The 18,062-nt window shown below is 39.9% G+C and overlaps 1 protein-coding gene across 1 annotated transcript in view; it reads right to left on the bottom strand.

Annotated features, from left to right (window-relative positions):
• Nucleotides 1-1,191: 1,191 nt before the first annotated feature.
• ITGA8 (integrin subunit alpha 8) overlaps nucleotides 1,192-18,062 on the bottom strand; it is a 114,966-nt gene continuing 98,095 nt past the window's right edge. The window contains exons 28-30 of the mRNA XM_037385968.1: nucleotides 11,613-11,714; nucleotides 3,163-3,285; nucleotides 1,192-1,898 (exon numbers count right to left, since the gene is read on the bottom strand). Coding sequence (XP_037241865.1) covers nucleotides 1,812-1,898; nucleotides 3,163-3,285; nucleotides 11,613-11,714 — 312 coding nt within the window. The 3' untranslated portion in view covers nucleotides 1,192-1,811. The remainder of the gene's footprint in view (nucleotides 1,899-3,162; nucleotides 3,286-11,612; nucleotides 11,715-18,062) is intronic.

The following is an 18,062-nucleotide window of genomic DNA, read 5'->3' as shown; positions in this document are numbered from 1 at the left end:
TGTCTTACATAGGGAGATGGAACACACCTGCTCAGGTTTCTTAGCTTGTGCCTGGATTTCACAGGACAGTCTGCATGCAAGAAATGGTAAAACCGTAAAATCTCCCATCAGACTGACAGAAGTGACAGTATCTCATGGCTAGTCCTGTCCCAAAGTCTTAGGAAGCAGAAGGACAGTTACCTAAAAGGAGCCAAGAAGTGGCAGAATGGATGAGGTCATTTACCAATCAAGAAGCTGCGACAGACTGGAAAGAAAAGGAGCTCAGAAGAAGGAAAGTGTGGTGCATGTTTCAGAAAATGAACAATCCCTCCTGAAGTTTATACAGTATAGCTAATTTCACACTCACAGGCAGCACTGGAAGATTCAAGCACAAATTTGGACAGATCAGAGCTTAAAGCCCTTGCTGAGATAAAGACCGTTTGCTGATAGAGGAAGAAGAATGAAGTCTCTCTTCTTCAGAATCCTGAACACAGAAAAAATTAAAAATTAAATGTATATTTTTACTCTTTACCTCAATCTCATTCCTTCTTTTTGTTCATGCTTGGCTGGCTGGCATCCTGTTCTACATAAATACAAATCCTGCCCACCTTCCCTGCAAGACTTTGCCTAAGAAATAATTATCTTCAGCCCTAAACTTTGCTGAACTCAACACTTTAAATAAGCTGCCAACTTGTAGACTGTAAAATAATAATAATAATAATAATAGAAAAAGCGAAGATTTCTTTAGGTGAACAGTGTTAGGGTCTGACACAAATTTAACAGAAGACACAATGGCAGAAGTCGTTCCATTTTAAGAGGCCATTTCAACAAAGAAACAGGGCAATGGCAATGAAAATGTACCCTAGCCCAAAACCCCCAAGCCTTCTCAAGGTCACCAGTGTGACTGTGATAATTTAAATCAGTGTTTCACAAATGACTGTACCCTGTGTCAGCTGTACAGGTGTCAGCCACCAGCAATGCAAGGAGAGGGTAACTCATCCCCTGCTCTATACTGTGCATGGATTTGGTTATCTGGGTGTGATACTGCCTGCTCTGGGTTGAGAGAGATACAGCATGTACTTGTTTGTCCTGTGTCTCATCTTGTAAAATGTTGAATAAGTCTCTTGCTTTGCAAAACACCTTGTATCCAAGAAAGATGTGTTCTGTGTGTACAATGGGTTTACTTTTCTATTTACATGCAAGGTAAGTACATGATTTCTACTTTTTTACTTCATTCTCTCAAAATCTAAGTTGATGATTATATCAGATACTTATCATGAAAAGGTGGAAAAATAAATAATTGTGCCCCATCTATAAAGTTCTTTATAGACTACCTTTGTTTTTCAGAAGTACTTTCACGGTACTAATATATTGCTTGTCTCCCTGAGCCATAATTTCATAAAAGTTCTTATTCTTAGGGAGGTGTCAAAGGTATTCCACATGATACAGTAGTGTTCAGAAGTTTTGCCCTGGTCCATCTTCTAGACAATACAGCAATGCAGGTGTTCTCTCCTTGGGAGATTTGAGCTTGTTCTGGAAGCATCTCAGTATACCACACGTGTTCAAAAGCGTCTGCTGAAATGTAGACTGATTGGAATATGGGATAAACATTCTGTTCAGTGGTGAGTATGTTTGCAAGGCTGTAATAAAGCTGCTTTCCTTGGCAAAGATGGCTGTCATGTGGCATGTTCTCAGAACATTGCATAGATCAGATTACAACACTATGTCACTTGCAAGTACAAAGGAAGACTGGTGGAAGGAATCCTTCATTTAAACCTCATCATGTTTTTAGTCTCAGGCAGGATTCTGACTTGAACTGTCACTCTCTTCCTCTATGCATCAGTAGTCTTGTTATTTGTCAGTTGTTCCCTGTCAGCCATGTCATCTTGAGGAGGTCTAGCTCTGTCAAAGAAGCCACACTGCAGGAAACAATCAACAGAAACGAAGGCGTCATGGTAAGAGAACCACAGCAAGCTCAGCTGCAGTTTGATTCTTCAGTCAGTCAACCTGAAAGGTCGGATACAATCTGCAGCAGGCTGATAGACTTTTTTTATTTCTATTCAAGTCATTCCCAATGAAAAACGAAAGTTCTAGGTGCAAGGCACCAAGTTCCAAAGTATAGCTTTAAGAATTCAAATTATATGACAGATACCTTTGCAGGAGATGTAGAGTTGGTCTGAATGCTGATACTTATTGACTCTCATGAGAAATCTGCTCATTTCAGTTCAGCAAGACAGTCGGAAAAGATATTTAGATTGACAAACAGTAATAATAACACAGGTGGAATATGTGTTGGGAAATTGCACAGGACAGTGTTGTGATCTAGACTAAACATCAATGAAGCTGAGATTCCTCTTACCTAACTTTAACTGCCTAAAAGTTACCCTTTTGATCAAAAGGTTGAAAGTCACGTAGGCTTCATGATAGGTCAAAGGAGAGTATCACCAAAAGGTAATTCCTCTCATCTTGCCATGTTTCAGATAGCTTTTTTTTGCTGTTGTTAACTGACTAGAAGAATCTGGAAATTTAGCATAGGCTGGACACCTAACACATAACTTTCAGGCAGCTAAAGGCAGGTAAGCCATATCCCAACTTAAGAAATTATTTCAGTTTTTTTAAAGTTGGAATGGAAAGGATGGCCAAAAGCTTTATAGGCTCCCTCTAATACAGCAGGTTCTAGTAACTTGTCTTCAAACTTGTCAAGGGAGTGTAACAACCAACACAGAACTAGAAAACTTTAAAACCAGAAGATACAACATACTAATATAAAAGGAAATCTTCTAAACATTAATTCTCAAAGCCAGGAGTGTTGTTACATGCTAACAAAAACTGGAAATTCCTGAAGTATTCAGAGAAAACAAAGTTAGAGTCACTTCTTTTTGAACCTAAACATCCTGAAAAAGAGGATCATAGGTCTTGGGAAACAGACTCAAACTCTGTAGGCCCATTTATAACCAGACTTTAATAATAAAGGAGGACTTTGAAAACAAGTTCCCTGCCTAAAGGTCAGTGACACTGTCAGAAATGCCAAAACAAAAAAGACACATGTGCATTGTTGCTTTTGCTCCAAACTGTTAAAGATCACAAAAATTCAGCCTTTCTTTTTCTTATCTGTTAGTATCTTCCAGTAACTTTCTGTGTTCTTTTTTTTAAGGCAACAGTAACAGTAATAATGCAACGTACCTTCCATAAAGCTAGGGTCAACATAGCTAGTACCAGTAGTCCGAGAAGTATTGCTAGAATTATAACCCATAAAGGGATCACAAAGGAGACATTTGGAGTGGACCAAATGACAGATGTTCTGATCTGAAATTAAAAGAATGCATTAAATGAGCAAAAATTAGGCAAGTAAAGCAAAACTGACAGTTGAATACAGAGATTATAAGCATTGACTTCAATAGCATTTTGCAGATTAGAAATACATGTTGCTTTGAATTCTCCCATGTTAGCTTCATTTACTGCAAATTCCTTTCCACTTCTTCATAATAATTACTAGAAATGCAATTCGCACATATAAAAACATCTTGTCATATCAGATACACAAATCATTTTTGTAGAGTAGTAAAAATTTTGCAGAGTAGTAAAAAAATACTTTTCTATGCAGATGCTTTAAGAAGATTCAAGGAGCAAAGTTCTACTCACACGCATGCTGGTACAGCTTAGGCCAGTATAACTGACTTATGTTGAATTACTCTGAAACAATGGTTGACTTCAGCCCAAACCCTTAATTCAAACCACAATAGATACCAGTCACATTATTCCTACTTTAATTTCTGCTGACACACCAGCATACATTTTTTCCTATGACTTGCGTTTCAGCTAAGCAGTCCAAAAATGAAACTCAAGCAGAGTGCACTGTCCTTGTGATAAAGCCTAACACACAGTATGATGGTACGTTCCTTAAAAGAAGCCAAGCATACAGACCATTACCTAAATGGGAAATAAGCATGAAACGCACTCTCTCACTGTCTGGGGCTCTAGAAAGCAGTAGGTGCGTAAAACATGAGTTATCAAAGGTTTTAATTGACTTGGCAAACTTCTCTCTGTAGATCTTCATCTTGATCAAGAATAATAATAACCCTTCTGTACTTTTCCTTCTGGGACCATCCACATAAGTAACCTCCTCCTCCCTCTCCCTTCCATACCTTGTATCAATTTTATTCAATGCTTTCAGACTCATCTTGGAAGGCTTCTCAACAATGTCATTGAATATTTGCTCTCTCCCTGCTGCTTCCAAGTGGGAAGGAATGAGTCTGAGCTTTCCTTAGCTCCTCAGCCACAATTATGTCCCTTCAGTTGTTCTTTCAAACTTTCCTCTTTATTGTTAGCCTAGGAAGTTATTTCTCTCAGGTTTCTGTTGGACCTCTCTCATTTGCTCAAAGTCTCCCTTAAACAGGATAAGTATGTAAACAGATGGAAGTTATTTTCTTCATGACCAGATGAAATTTGTTTGCAATGTAAAATGACTACACAGACTCTCAAATGATCTTCCTCTTCAGTGGTACAGCTAGGAAATAGACTCTTCTCAGTACGTTTCTTGGATATTGCCCAGTCCCTGATTTGCACTCATTGCAAGTTCCCTTTCTACTTGTTTTTTTCTGCTATTATCTCACTGGTTGATGCACTGAAATTTAGCACAAGGTTCATTTTTGTTCGTTCATGGAACAGCATCCTAAGTTTGAAGACTGAACACAACTCCAGTTCAAAATTAATTCCATTTCTGTGCCTCTCACTTCTCTCCTTTAAGATGGCAAATTTTAGCCTTTCTGCAACATCTAGCCCTTTCTTCTCAGACTCTTTCTGATGATCAGCATACTTGCCTAGGCTTTTCATTCTGCAAGCACCAGCAGATCTGTCTCCCAGCTACTGTCACACTTAATTGGAAGACACTTTGGATCCTACTCAGACACGGCACTTAGAAAAATGGTAGTCTGGTGAGGTTTACTGATGCATATATATATTTTTACAGTATCCCTCACTGTTATGGGACAGAGATCATAGTTCAAATTAGGCACAAACTTTCTATGTGGGACGCCACTTGCCTTCTACCAAAGCTTACACTGAGGGTTGTGTAGAAAATTCTGAGACACTGCTCAGTCCTTCTGAGGTTAGCACTTTAACATTGACCTGTACCCTAAAGACGAAGTGCTTGCAGTGCTGGCCATACCATCATTGACCTTACACATACATTCAGCTAATATACTTCTCAGGTGCAGCTGTAAATAGTTATTACTCTAAAAGACTTCAGAAATATAGCATATAAAAAGAATAAATGTTATCCAATTAAAGCAAGAAAAAAATATTTCAAAGCGAACAGGATTAGGAAAAAACTCCATGAAATCCCACCCCTGGGTTCCAACAGATGTCTTGCTGGTGTGATCAAGTGATCAACTATGCCACTGCAGGGATGCCATTCCCCTCCCCAGACTCCTCTTTGGGTTGCTTTTTAATCCCTGCAGAACTTTATAGGCTTTCTGTATCATTAGATTCATCAAGAGCAGTGCTCACTCAGTAAGGACAAAATGTTTTTGAATGGCTCTTCTTGTGTCTCAGAGCGGTACTGTATCTAGCATTAAAATGCAAGGGCAGAAAAAATGAGAAAAAGGTCATCCGAACTGTCTGCACAGAGAAAAGCCAGTTAGAAACAGATGAATGCAAGTAAAAGGCTTATCTGGCCAGGAAAATCAGAAGGGATGCAGTCATGATCGGCTACATGAAGCCTGCAGCAAGCAATGAGCTCAGCTGTCCAAGGAAGAAAGTATCTCCCTTCTACTGCTTGAAATTCCTCATGAATGCTGCCCTGAGGCAAGCCTTGAAGACTTGATCACATATAGCACATATTGGGAAGTGCTGATGAAAACTCAATGGGCCTCCCTCAAGACAGCGAAAACTGAGATTGACTAAAAAAACCCAACCCACCCACACTGTCCACCTCCACTGTTGGAAGACTGTGGCACTACAGGCAAAAAGTTATAATTTTTTAATTTATTATTTGAAAAGGATCTGTCATTATCAACATACAGCATACATACCTTAGTTATGTAAGGTTTGAGCTTCACTGCAGTCTCTGTTCTAACACTATCACTTGTCTAAGCATGATAAGTGATCGACCACTTACCGTAATCATCTTAACAAATATTTGTAAACAACAGTAAATAGCAAACCCAAGCGGTGCTTTCTGTCCTCTCAGCTTTGACAGAATGAGTGAGTCCATTTTACATTAAGATCAAATCTAAGGGAAGACCCATTTGCTTGCAAAAATTTGATCTAGCCATTTCTGGTATTGATAGCTTGAGCCAAATTCCTAGGTGGCATAATGTGACTGAGACAAATGCAATAGAAATGGAGTCAGCATTGCTGCCATGGGCCAGACTGTACAACACCATCAGGCCAGAACAAAAAGACTCTGGCAAACTGCTGGCCAACTATGGATGGATTGGTAGAGGGACAGTCTACTGGAACTGTATGTCTTGAATACAGGAATTATCAGAGCGGGCAAGCACTTCTGTAGGAAGGATTTTTTGTTTACAGGATTTCTTAAGATAGTATCTGACTGAATCACACCTGGCACCTTCGGCACCAAGTACATTTTCGTCCAAGTTAAGGCAACTACCTCAGCACCACAGGTGCTCTCAGACAGGGATAAACTAAGCTGCTGCCTGGTGTTGTCTAGGATCTGAACAGCTCATAGGGCTGCCTACTGATAGCACAGGAGCACAGCAACTGAACTCTTAACGTGGTCCAGTTCACTGTTCGAAATTAGGTGGGGTCAATCCAGACCTCAAGGCATGTTTGAGATCCTGCTGAAATCAGTGGAAACAGTCTATGTCATTAGGGATGGTGGATTTCATCAGGCTTTGGATAAAGCTGATAGTAGTGTACGCAACTCCACGTACCTATGTAGCCATTTAATGCCTTCTGTTATGCACCTCTTCCTAGATGTTTGCTGCGTTTGCATGTTGTGTTTTTTCTCCTCTTAGTCTGTGAAAACAATAAAGCAACCTAGCTCTTCTTGTGATGCCTACAAAACACCTATCAGCATGGATCCAGATAAGGACATCTGGGTCTTCCTGAGGACACACTGTAACCGAGTGGTGTAGCAGTGCTTGTACTGCATCAGTTCACAACCCCCTCTCCTTTCCTCCTTCTGTTGTTCTGCCTTTACAGACAGTAGAGTGCAACTAACAATGTAATTTCAGTAGCTCAGCTGGAGCCTGGCAAATGTTGAAATCTAAACAAGAAACTAATCTTACAGAAGTGCAGAGCATCGTGTTTATACTCCTTAGATTATCAGCAATGAGTAAAACAGCAGGAATTAGGTCTATCCTGTATCAAGCAGAACGCTGCTGCGAAGCTGTCTCATTTCTTTTGTAGGAGTGAGGCCAATGGCTAATGAAATATTTCCTCGCTAAAATCTTAAAACCATCTTGTTGCACCCACACACTTTTCCCATGAATCCTTCTGTGTCTTAGGTTTTTGAAAGCAAGGGAAGTGTTGTGCTAACTGCTTGAGATTTATTTTGTGAGCAGGGGATTATGTGTAGGCATCAGTCTCGCTCCTGCCTGTGTGCATTACCAGTGAATATAATGCCCCTGGGCTGCCTTTTATACTCTATACAATGACTTGCAGGGCTACTAATGCAATTCCTCGTGAACAGTTTGACACTGCAAGTCCTGAACACCCACAGAGCTGAGGCAGAAGCTGGAGGGGAAGAAAGAAACAAAGCATCCCTTCAGTTCTGCCTGCCTCGTTTCACCATTTCCACAGAAGACTGTCCCTCCTCCACCCCATGCTGTCCACAACAGTTTTACATATGATTTTGATTTAAGACAAGTTTGCATTATTCAGCTTGGATTTCTGTTCTTCTCCATGTGGTAGGTTTAGTGCTGCTGGATCAGAGCCAGGGAATGTTTTTGGGAGAATTTATCGGTTTTTATCTAAGGTGGCCAGTATGAAGAAATGGAATTTTTACTTGTTGCATGTTGGCACTGCATTTTAGATGCATGTTGGCTTTCCTCTCTATTCAGGACAAGACTTTCTTATACTGGACACTGAAAAAAATGGCTGCTTCTCTGTCAGGCTGGTGAAAAGCACACCCCACAGACCTGAGAGGAGCCATCTGACTTTCAGCCTTTCACACTGCTGAACATCTCATACCTTTTGTATGCAAAGAAGTGACAAGGAATTCCATCTAGCTCAAGCACTGAGATGAGAGTGAAGCCAACCAGAGTGTTGCGGACAGAGCCTTTGTCTGCTATTGGAAATAAAATCCAAGTTGGTCTTAGCACAGATGCTGTCTGATAGTCTTAACTTCAGAAATGCTGTTGTGATTCCACAGGGTAGCTTTTATTTTCCTTTTTTAAAATACACCACAGTTAAGCACATTGAAAGTAGATAAAAGAAATATTGGGGGTTTTGCCATTATTTTTGCACAGTTTGGATTTTGCTCCTGATTTTGGTGCTACTCAGTGTGGCTTCAAAATTGTCTTTGATTCCACTGGAAGGCAGCACAATGCAGAGAGGAGCATATGGGGTAAGCTGATGACAGTTCATCGGCAGTCCCTTGTGGATGGATGGGAATTACGTTTTCCTAGTGCAAACATTCAGCATCTGTGGTCAGAAGTCAGTGCCTGCTAGTGGGATTCTCACAAAGCTGTTTTTTCCCCTCTTGTTCTTTAAAGGACATACTTTAAAAATAAAAACAACCTCTCCATAATTGTAATCTGCTACTTTAGGAAACAGTAGCTAAACTCATTATTATTCTAATGCTAACAGTTTTTCTGCCCATCATAATCTTCCTCTAATCTTTGCTTACAGAGACTAAGAAACAAGAGCTCTTTAGTACTCTTACATGTTCCCATCCAACCTCTGCAGCATGATGTTCTCTTACGCTCTGAAAAAAATGCTCAAAATAAAATGTAAAAGCTCCCTTGAGCTTGGAGTCATAATTAACATTAACATTTATGTTTACATTTTACAGGTGTTTGTGCAAATATATTTCATAAGGAAGAATATATGCACATTTAAAATGCAAGTACTATCACCATGTATTAGCTACAAAAAAACCCAAAAATGTTACAAGCCTTAATCTGAAACCAATTTTACTCACTATAGGACACTGGTCAAACAGTTTAGATAAAGGCATCCCCTCTGAAGATCCCATCAAACATTTAAGAAAAGTAATTATATTTTATTAAATTCCAAAACTGGTCCAAGAATTCTACACTAAAATGATTTAATAAGCCTGCTTATTCTAACTGTACTTTTTATAGTAAAAAGTACTTTCACCTTGTACATGAAATTCATTAAGTAGGATCGTATTATTTACCATAATGATACTTGTAGGAAAAAATGAGAGTTTTATCTTGAATGATAAAGCTGTTAGCAAGGAAATCCAACCAGTTGTACAATATATACCTGTAATTCCAAGCCTATCAGAAATACTTTTATTGATGTCAGTGGATTCTGGTTTAAGCTCCACTAAGTTCCAAGCTAATTTTCTGTTTGATGCTATTTTCACTCTAATGTTTTACTGCAAAAGATTCAGGTTTTCTTACATTTATACAACATTTCACACACCTATGTATCATGACCCTCTGTTCAAGACATAGACCTATATTCCATGATGATGGACATGAAGACCTCAGTGCTGCAAATATGACTACATGACTGTGTAGGTTACTGATGCATATGGGATTATTCATGCCATTAAATTTAAACACACTTATCAGCCTGCATAACTGGAATCCAGCACTGTATGAGTTAAATGAAGGATATATGATCTGTCCTTTTAGAATATATTGTCTTTACTATATAAACTGTAAAGACTTAACTGATTATTAGATTTTTACAATTAATTTTAAAATATTAAAATCTTTATTCACTTCCACCATTGCATTGTCTGAAAAAATACCATAAACTCCCAAATAAATCTTAGAAACTTTTAAAACACAAATGGTCTTTTTCAGGAGGAGCAAAAATATTAAGCATTGCCTAACTTCAAGGAAATATTTCTTCTTGCAAGTGGAGCATCAAAAGAGCTTGTGCATATAACACATAAAGCTGTAGAGCTGGCAAGCATCCACTGCCATGTCCAGATATGAAACTACATAAAAGCGCTATCATTTTTCAACATTTTACAGTTGCCATTACAGGCATTTTGCTGTAAATCATCTGCAGCAAATAACAAGCATTATACTGGCTGGAGTAAGAGAATAAAATGCTTATCTGATCATTTGGTAGATCATCTGACACTTGTTGAGAACAGCAGACTATCACCTGGGGTAAAGCACTTTAGTCCAGATGAAGGCACTACTACCAATAGAGTTCTGCACAACATGTGTTTCTGGTATGGAACACATGCTGCAAGAAAATAAAAAGAGTCTGAGTATATCTGTCAGCTTGGAGCCTTTGAACCTTTCTGGATGTTTACTGCATCAAGCATCAAATCTCTCTGGTGAAATCATGGTTCTCCTGATTTTAGAGGCTGGAGTCACTGGGCATATAGGACCAAATTTTCACCTCATGTCTTCCCAGAGCAAGTATCAATCAACCATTCAATCTGTGCCTGTTCAAAACAAAACTTTATAGCCTGTATCCTCTAAAATATATTCAAAGTAAGCTGTAAAGTGTATTGTTACTTTGGTTTTCCATATAAGAAAATATTCTACTACATGTCAACAGATTGGTATGATGTATTTGCATCACGATTTAACTTGGAAAAGTTTGTACTGAGCTTACCTTTTAAAAGAAGGACTGTAAATGATAAATCTTTATAAAGATGATAACAATAAGCCTTCAAATTTCAGAGTGCTCTTATACTAGAATCAAATTTTGCACTCATATTTTACTTAGTTCTATGAGTAATGACAAAATAGAGTGAATTTAAACCCTGGTATTAGACACGGTAAGAAGCCAATTCATTTAAAGTGCTCCCCAAATTCAATGCTTTGGCACCAGCAAAAAATTGAATCAAGCTTACACCTCAAAGATTAATTTTTCTTATAATAATCTAGGGTTATACAAACCTTGCTCTGCAAATAAGGCAAGTACTTCAGTATCTATCTATCTATGACATCTGTAGGGATTACCAGGACATTTCATATCTTGTACCTGATGTGCTGTGAGGCAGACACCCTAGAGATGCATGCAAAACTTTCTGAAAATCAGGGTATCAAAGAATCTTAATACAGATAAGAGAGAAGTTGCCATAGAAAATCCATACGCTTGGGCGAGACTGCTGACTGGGAGATCTCTAAACCTGACAAAACCAAGATTTTGGATTTTGTACAGAAATTTCCTCCAGATTTCTCTTTACTACAAACAACACAATTAGACACTTGCTTTCACAGTTTTGTTGTTTTCTTCGGGTGACAAATCTGTCCTGATTGCAATAAAGCAGTCTGCACATCAATGCAGCAAGATGTTATTTAAAAATAGGAGTTAGTATCATATATCATCAACTTCCACAGAAAGCAATAAAGGTATTTCCTTTAGGTATTATTTCAGGAATTTACACTAGAAACACAGGAAAGACTGATCTTAATATTTTCATCTATAAAAATTTTCACAGCTGGGATCAAAATGACCACATACATGTGCTTCACACGAAGATATAATTTTTAGTTACTTACTGCTGTGCTTCCCTTGGGGAGCTTTGCTGGTTGCACTTTATATGGCATGCTTTTGACTTCGAAGGACACATTGGAAGAAAGAGTATAGAGATCATTCTTTCTCTGAAATTATATAAAAGAAGGTATTATGAAAAAAATTATTACACTTAAAAACATTATGAGAAACAAACAGGGAAAGAATACAGAGCACTGATTTCCTAAGGCAAACGTGGTTTCTTTTGGTAAAGGGTACAGCAATCTTAGGACCTGTATATGTCCACAAGACAAATATATAATATAGCGTAAAGTTGAAATACAAGTACCACGTGTTTAAATGGGGAAGAAGAGTTAGATATGCAGAAAGACGCAGTTGTTTCTCATATTTCTTGCTGAAACAGGAGACTGGTGAGTTTGAAGCAGGGAGGAAGGTTTATGAGGTGTCTACGTTTTAAAACCTTGCCTCTGCTCACCAAGCCCAACAACGTGAGTCTCTTGAGATTTCCAAGCCCATGTTGAGACCAGGTTGGTAGAGCTCCCCGATGGCATCAAAGGACTGGCTGTGCCTTCCCATCAAAGAACAACAACAGGACAAACATCTTTGCACTCCATTTAAGAGTGTGACTGATTTCCTATTGCAGTAGAGCTCAGAAAATCCAGAACAACTCACCTTGCTTTTTTACTACTTTGTGCAAATGCAACAGGAATGTATGGCAATCATTGTTTAACTGGTTGCCTAGCAAAATATTTACCTAGTTCTCATTAAGCACTTCAACAAACCCAAAGATGTGCAGACAGAACATGTATCTTTCTGTCAGTTCTCTGCGTTTCATTTATACTTGCTTGTATTTATAAAATATTATTAGATTAGATCAGATGAGGAATTACCTTCCCTGGTTCAGAATGACTGAAAACTCTAACACCATATAGCTCACGCGGTGACTTTTAATTAGTGCTTTCACCTCATTTGGAAGCCAGGCAGGCACTGACACACTCCATGTGACCAATTGTGTCTCTCATTGTGCTGTTCTGACCTTGACAATAATATCCCACTGTAGGCAAACTGCCTTGAAATGACAGTTAAGTGCTGGTATATCCACTGGAAAAATACCTACCTAATTCTGTTATGAACTGGCATAAGCACTGACATATGAAAGTGCATGTCCCTTAAAAGAATCTTAATGGCTGCACCATTTACTGCAAATGGATGCAAATATTTTCCACGCACATATTTGAATCCTGTTGAGCCTTGGCAATCTAACTGGAGTTAGTTTTGAAGGCTAAGTACATCAGGTATCATGTAAAACTTTCAGTTCACTGAATCTGACATGTTTCCATTTCACTGAATGTTATTTTGCTACAGACAGAAGATCCTGCACTTGAACTATGTCCTCTTTTTCCTTGGTTTTATCCCAAGGAAGGATGGCTGAGTGGTTATCATGTTTTGCTGGAAGTCAACAAACCTGTTTCTCATTCCACCTCTGCAACTGATTTTTTGTTAATGCTACATGCAACTTACCTTGTATAGACCATCCCATGTGAAGGTGGGGTAGTGGAGTAGTGATATGGATCTCCTGTAAAAGTGCTTTTATATGCTCTGAAAAGCATTAGGTAGTTAAGTGCTAATATGCCCACTGGAATCCAGAGGGCTAGGAATTATGACTATCATTATATCCCTTTACATTAGACTCCTTGAGGTAAACAATTTTAATCTTTTGGATGAGAATATTTTTGAAGCCCTTAATTTTTGCTACCTGTCTCAATCCTTTCTGAAATATGATGACCAGAATTCAACACAGTATTTCACTACTGACTTACAGAACGACAGAGCTTTGTAACAGCTTCTTACAGTCCAGTGTATTTGGAACGTTGCTGTCACTTCCTACATCCCCTTCTGCAAAACTTTCTCCTTCCTTCTACTTCTCACACATTTAGGAGGTCTGCTCCATTGACAAGACTTGGCTCCTATGTGATTACTCAATGTCTTTTCCTCCCTGCTAGGTGGTGTCTTTCTCTGGAATTTCCTGTTGCATCAAAGGCATAAACGCTCTCTAAGAATTGTTTCTCCCTTTTCAGCTGTTTTTTGGAGCAAGGACTGAGCTAAGACTGATAATTTGGGTTACTGCTCGTTTCCTTCACTGATAGAGAAAGGTTTGTGAAAATGACCTGAAATAAGCATAACTGAAACCTGGGAGCCAACTTGAACGCAGCTGAATGACGATGGCCCAACTCAAAGTTTTCACAGAACTGCTGAGGTTGGAGGGCACCTCTGAAGAGTGTCTGCTCCAAGCACATGCTCAGAGCAGGGCCAACTACAGCAGTATGCTCAGGGCTATATTCATATTCAGCTGGATTTTGAATATCTCCAAGACTGGAGACTCCAAAATCTCTAGGAGCAACCTGTCACAATGTTTGACTATCCTTACAGTAGAAAGTGTTTTCTTATGTTTTAAATGGAATTTCCTGTATTTCAATTTGTGCTTCTTCCCTCTTGTCCTGTTACCGGGTATCACAGAGAAGAGCCTGCTCTGTCTTCTTTACTCCCTCCTATCAGATGTTTATAGACACTGGTAACATCCCACCTGAGCCTTCTCTTCTCCAGACTGAACAGTCCCATATCTCAGCCTCTCCTTGTACATCAGATGCTCCAAGCCCTTATTAATGGTTGTGGCCCTTGGCTGGACTTGCTCCAGCATGTATGTGCCTTACTTCTCCCAGGGAGCCCAGGGCTGGACACAGCGCTCCAGATCTACCTCACCAGTGCAAAGCAGAGAGGAAGTCACCTCCCTTGACCTGCTGGCAATGCCTCTTCCTAATGCAGACCAAGAGGCTGTTGACTTTCTCTGCTGCAAGGGCACACACAGTGGGCTCATGTTCAACTTGGTGTCCACCGGGACCCTGAGATCCTTTACTAGAACTCTGCCTTCCAGCTGGTTGGCCACCAGCCTGTACTGGCATGTAGGGTTATTTCTCCTGTGGCATAGGACTTTGCATTTCCCTTTGTCACACTTCCTGAAATTCCTGCCAACCCACTTCTCCAGCCTGTCCAGGTCCTTCTGAAGGGCAGTACAGCCATCTGGTGTATCAACCACTTCTTCCACTACCATCTGCAAACTTGCTGAAAGTGTTCTCTGTCCCATTATCCAAGTCATTAACGATATTAAACAGTATAGGCCTCTCTCCCATATTGACCTCTGGGGTACACCACTAGTGACAGACCTCCAGCAGGACTTCATGCTGCTGATCACATTGTGGCACTCTCCAAACTATCCAGCTGCAACAAGGTCTTCTACCGTCTCATACCAACATACTCTTCGTGCCCATCCCTCTGCTGCCTTCTCCTTGTCTCTCCTCATCCCAGGCTCACAATCTCTCTTGCTCGCTCGCTCGCTCGCTCACTCACTCACTCACTCTTCTTCAGCTGCTCCCTCTTCATTGGCTGCCCAACCCCTTAACAGAACCAGCCACAGCTGCACCTTATCTACATCGGCCAACCCACCGCCCCTGAAGCCAGCCCACAGCTGTATGTTATCAATATTAATTAACCCAGCTTCATTCCTCTACAATCACACACTTCCAGCCTGGTATTTCAATCAGTTTCAAATCCACCTCTCTGCCTACCTACCTTCATTAATTTTGACAGTGTCCAAAACCCCGCTAAAGTTAAGATAAAAACCCGCAGTGACTACTTTCCCCTTGTCCACAAAGATGAACCTAATTTATCTCATTGCAGAAGGCTATCAGGATGGTCAAGCATAATTTCCTGTTTGCAAATTCACACTGGCAACTCCCAATCACCTCCTCGTCCTTCATATATTTTCAAATGACTTGTGGTTTTTTTCCCTCTATCACATTTTGAGGGACTGAAATGAGGCTGACTGGCCTTTAGTTGTCTGGATCCTCCTTCTTGAAGATGGGTGTAATATTTGGTTTTTTCAAGTCCTCAGAAATTTCCCCCATCACCATGACCTTTCAAAGATGATTGAGAGGAGTCTTGCACTGATATTGGCCACCTCCCACAGCACTTGTAGCTGTATCCTGTCAGATCTGTTGGACTTTTCTATGTCCAACTTGTTTAAATGTTTCCCTAACCTGATATTTCTCCACTGAAGGTAAATGTTGATTGCTGCAGGTTTTCCCCCTGGTCCAGAGGTCCTGGATTACTGTATGCAGATTTTATCAGTAAAGACCAAAGTGAAGGATGCACTGAGTAACAGCCTTTCCCTTGTCCTATTCAGAACAACACCTGCATTTTCCCTAGTCTTCCTTTTGCTGGTGATATAGAAGCCTCCCTGATGCCCTTTAAGTCCCTTGCTAGGCTCAGCTCCTGGTGGGCTTTTACTTTCCTAACTCTGTCCCTACGTGCTCAGACCACTGTCTCTACATTCCCCACCCAGCCCCTGCACTGTGTTAACTGACTCTGCTTCCACATCTTTTATGCTTCCCTTCTGTGTTTGAGTTTTACTAGGAGCTCCTTGTTCATACATGCAGGCCTCCTGCCACCTTTCCTTGATTTCCTGCATGTCAGGATGGACAGTTCTTGAGCTTAAAGGTGGTGATCCTGGAGAATCGCTAGTTCTCCTGGAGTCCGCTTTTCTCTAGCACCACCTCCCATTGAGTTCTTCCAAGCAGATCCCTGAAAAGGTTGAAAGCTACTCTCCTGAGGTCCAGGGTTGTTCTGGTATTTGCCTTGTTCAGTCTGTCTTCTTTTTAAAAAAAGAGTTTTCTCTTCAAATATGCAACTGTTTACTGATGAAATGAAGCCAGCATATTTATTGCCTTCTGGAATTCATTTGGCTATGCCATAATTTGGTTCTTTGAAAATACTGAGCAGCCAACCATTCAACCTCTCCTTGGGGCTTATATTAGGAATGAGCAATATGAAGAAAACTACCTCAAATGACTACGCAGGGATAGTCAAAACAGCTCCTTAACATAGAAGGCATCTAATGAAAGGGAACTACCTTTTCTATCAACAGTGTTTGAAATGAAAAATTAGATCGATTTTAAGATTTGACTTGGCAAATAAGTATTTTTTATACACCTTCATAGTGCTGAACATCTATGAGGTGGTCTTCAGAAAAAATATTTTCCCTTATCACAATAATTATTTTCCATTTTCAGACTCAAGCTGTTCTTCACCTTTTATTCTAGAGCGCCAGACTCCTCACACAAGGTCCTAGCATGTTTCTGTAGTTATGCAATGATTTGTATTCAGGAAAGAAGCCTGAAAAAAGCCTTACATTTTCAATTCTAAGCAAGTCATATTAAGCAGGATTCTGGATATGATTTATATGATTTATAAAAGTAATCTGTAATGGAGAGAGCAGGATATGTTATATTATTAAGGAAGTAGACATTAGACATGCAGCCTGATTGGCTAAAATACAGTAAAGGCATTAATTCCCTTGAAACATCATATAAAGGAAACACAACACTTAGGGAAAAATAAATCCTTTCACCTACTATACATGGCTTATTTAATTTTCAGCTTAAATCAGCAATAACATCAGAGGAGGGTACATCCTGTGGATTAACACTTGGCTGGGGTTAATAACCTTGCGTTGCGCCCACAGCTATTAGTTCTCCTTGACCCTTCATTAGGCTCCTAGAAATGCTGCACACCTCTGTTGCTTTACTGGAATGGAGAATGTAAAAGTCTAGAGAGTATTTTTCTGCATTCACAGATTTATGCGCTTGTGGCAAAGGGCTTTGAAACAATGACTGCTGCCAGCATCATTTCCAAACAGGATTTTCAATTGCACCAACACCTTGGAGATATGGGCAGCTATCTCTTCTAGCCTTCTTTATAATTCTCAAGTAATTTCTGAGACACAACATTTCTTTACCATATCATTTCTTAAATAATGTATGTTTAAATATTCAGTGTTTACTGGAAACAGCAGGATCTGTGGTTTCCATTTCAAGCTGAGGACTTCATTATGGCTCAGAGGAAGGAGAAGAAAGAATCTGATGTTTGCGAATGTCAGTGCCTAATGACCAGCAGCAGGGTGCCCAGCCCTAGCTACATTAGCCCTTTTGAGATTCCTCTTGATTTGAACAAGCGGAGCCTGCTCTTGCGCGCATTGCTGAGACAGTAGTTTGCCAATACCCGGGTAAGTAGGCAAAACATGGCTATCCCCTGTGTTGCCTGGGTGGTAGATCCCTGCTGGTGTATTTATTAAGGCTTCTCTCTCTCTCTCCACACTTTTGTTTTACAAATAGATTTTTGAACTGAAGCCTTTGTTTTCTTTAACAGTTATGAGACATAGAAGTGTTCCAAATAAATATTCAGTGCAGTGTTTCCCTAAGTAAAATTGAGGCAAACAGAAATAATGTGGAAAGTGCTGGAAGATCTTGGACAATTTGAATGAGAGTTCTCCAGGCTCCAGTGGAATGCTGGTGGTTTCTGCAGGAAGCTCAAGCAAAGACCTGAAGTCTCCCCAAAGCATGTTTAAGGCACGTGGAGGCATC

Source organism: Falco rusticolus, chromosome 4 (genome assembly GCF_015220075.1).
Source record: "Falco rusticolus isolate bFalRus1 chromosome 4, bFalRus1.pri, whole genome shotgun sequence".
Classification (NCBI taxonomy): domain Eukaryota; kingdom Metazoa; phylum Chordata; class Aves; order Falconiformes; family Falconidae; genus Falco; species Falco rusticolus.
The sequence above is the reverse complement of the archived record's forward strand: the minus strand, read 5'-3'. Positions and strand labels throughout refer to the sequence as shown.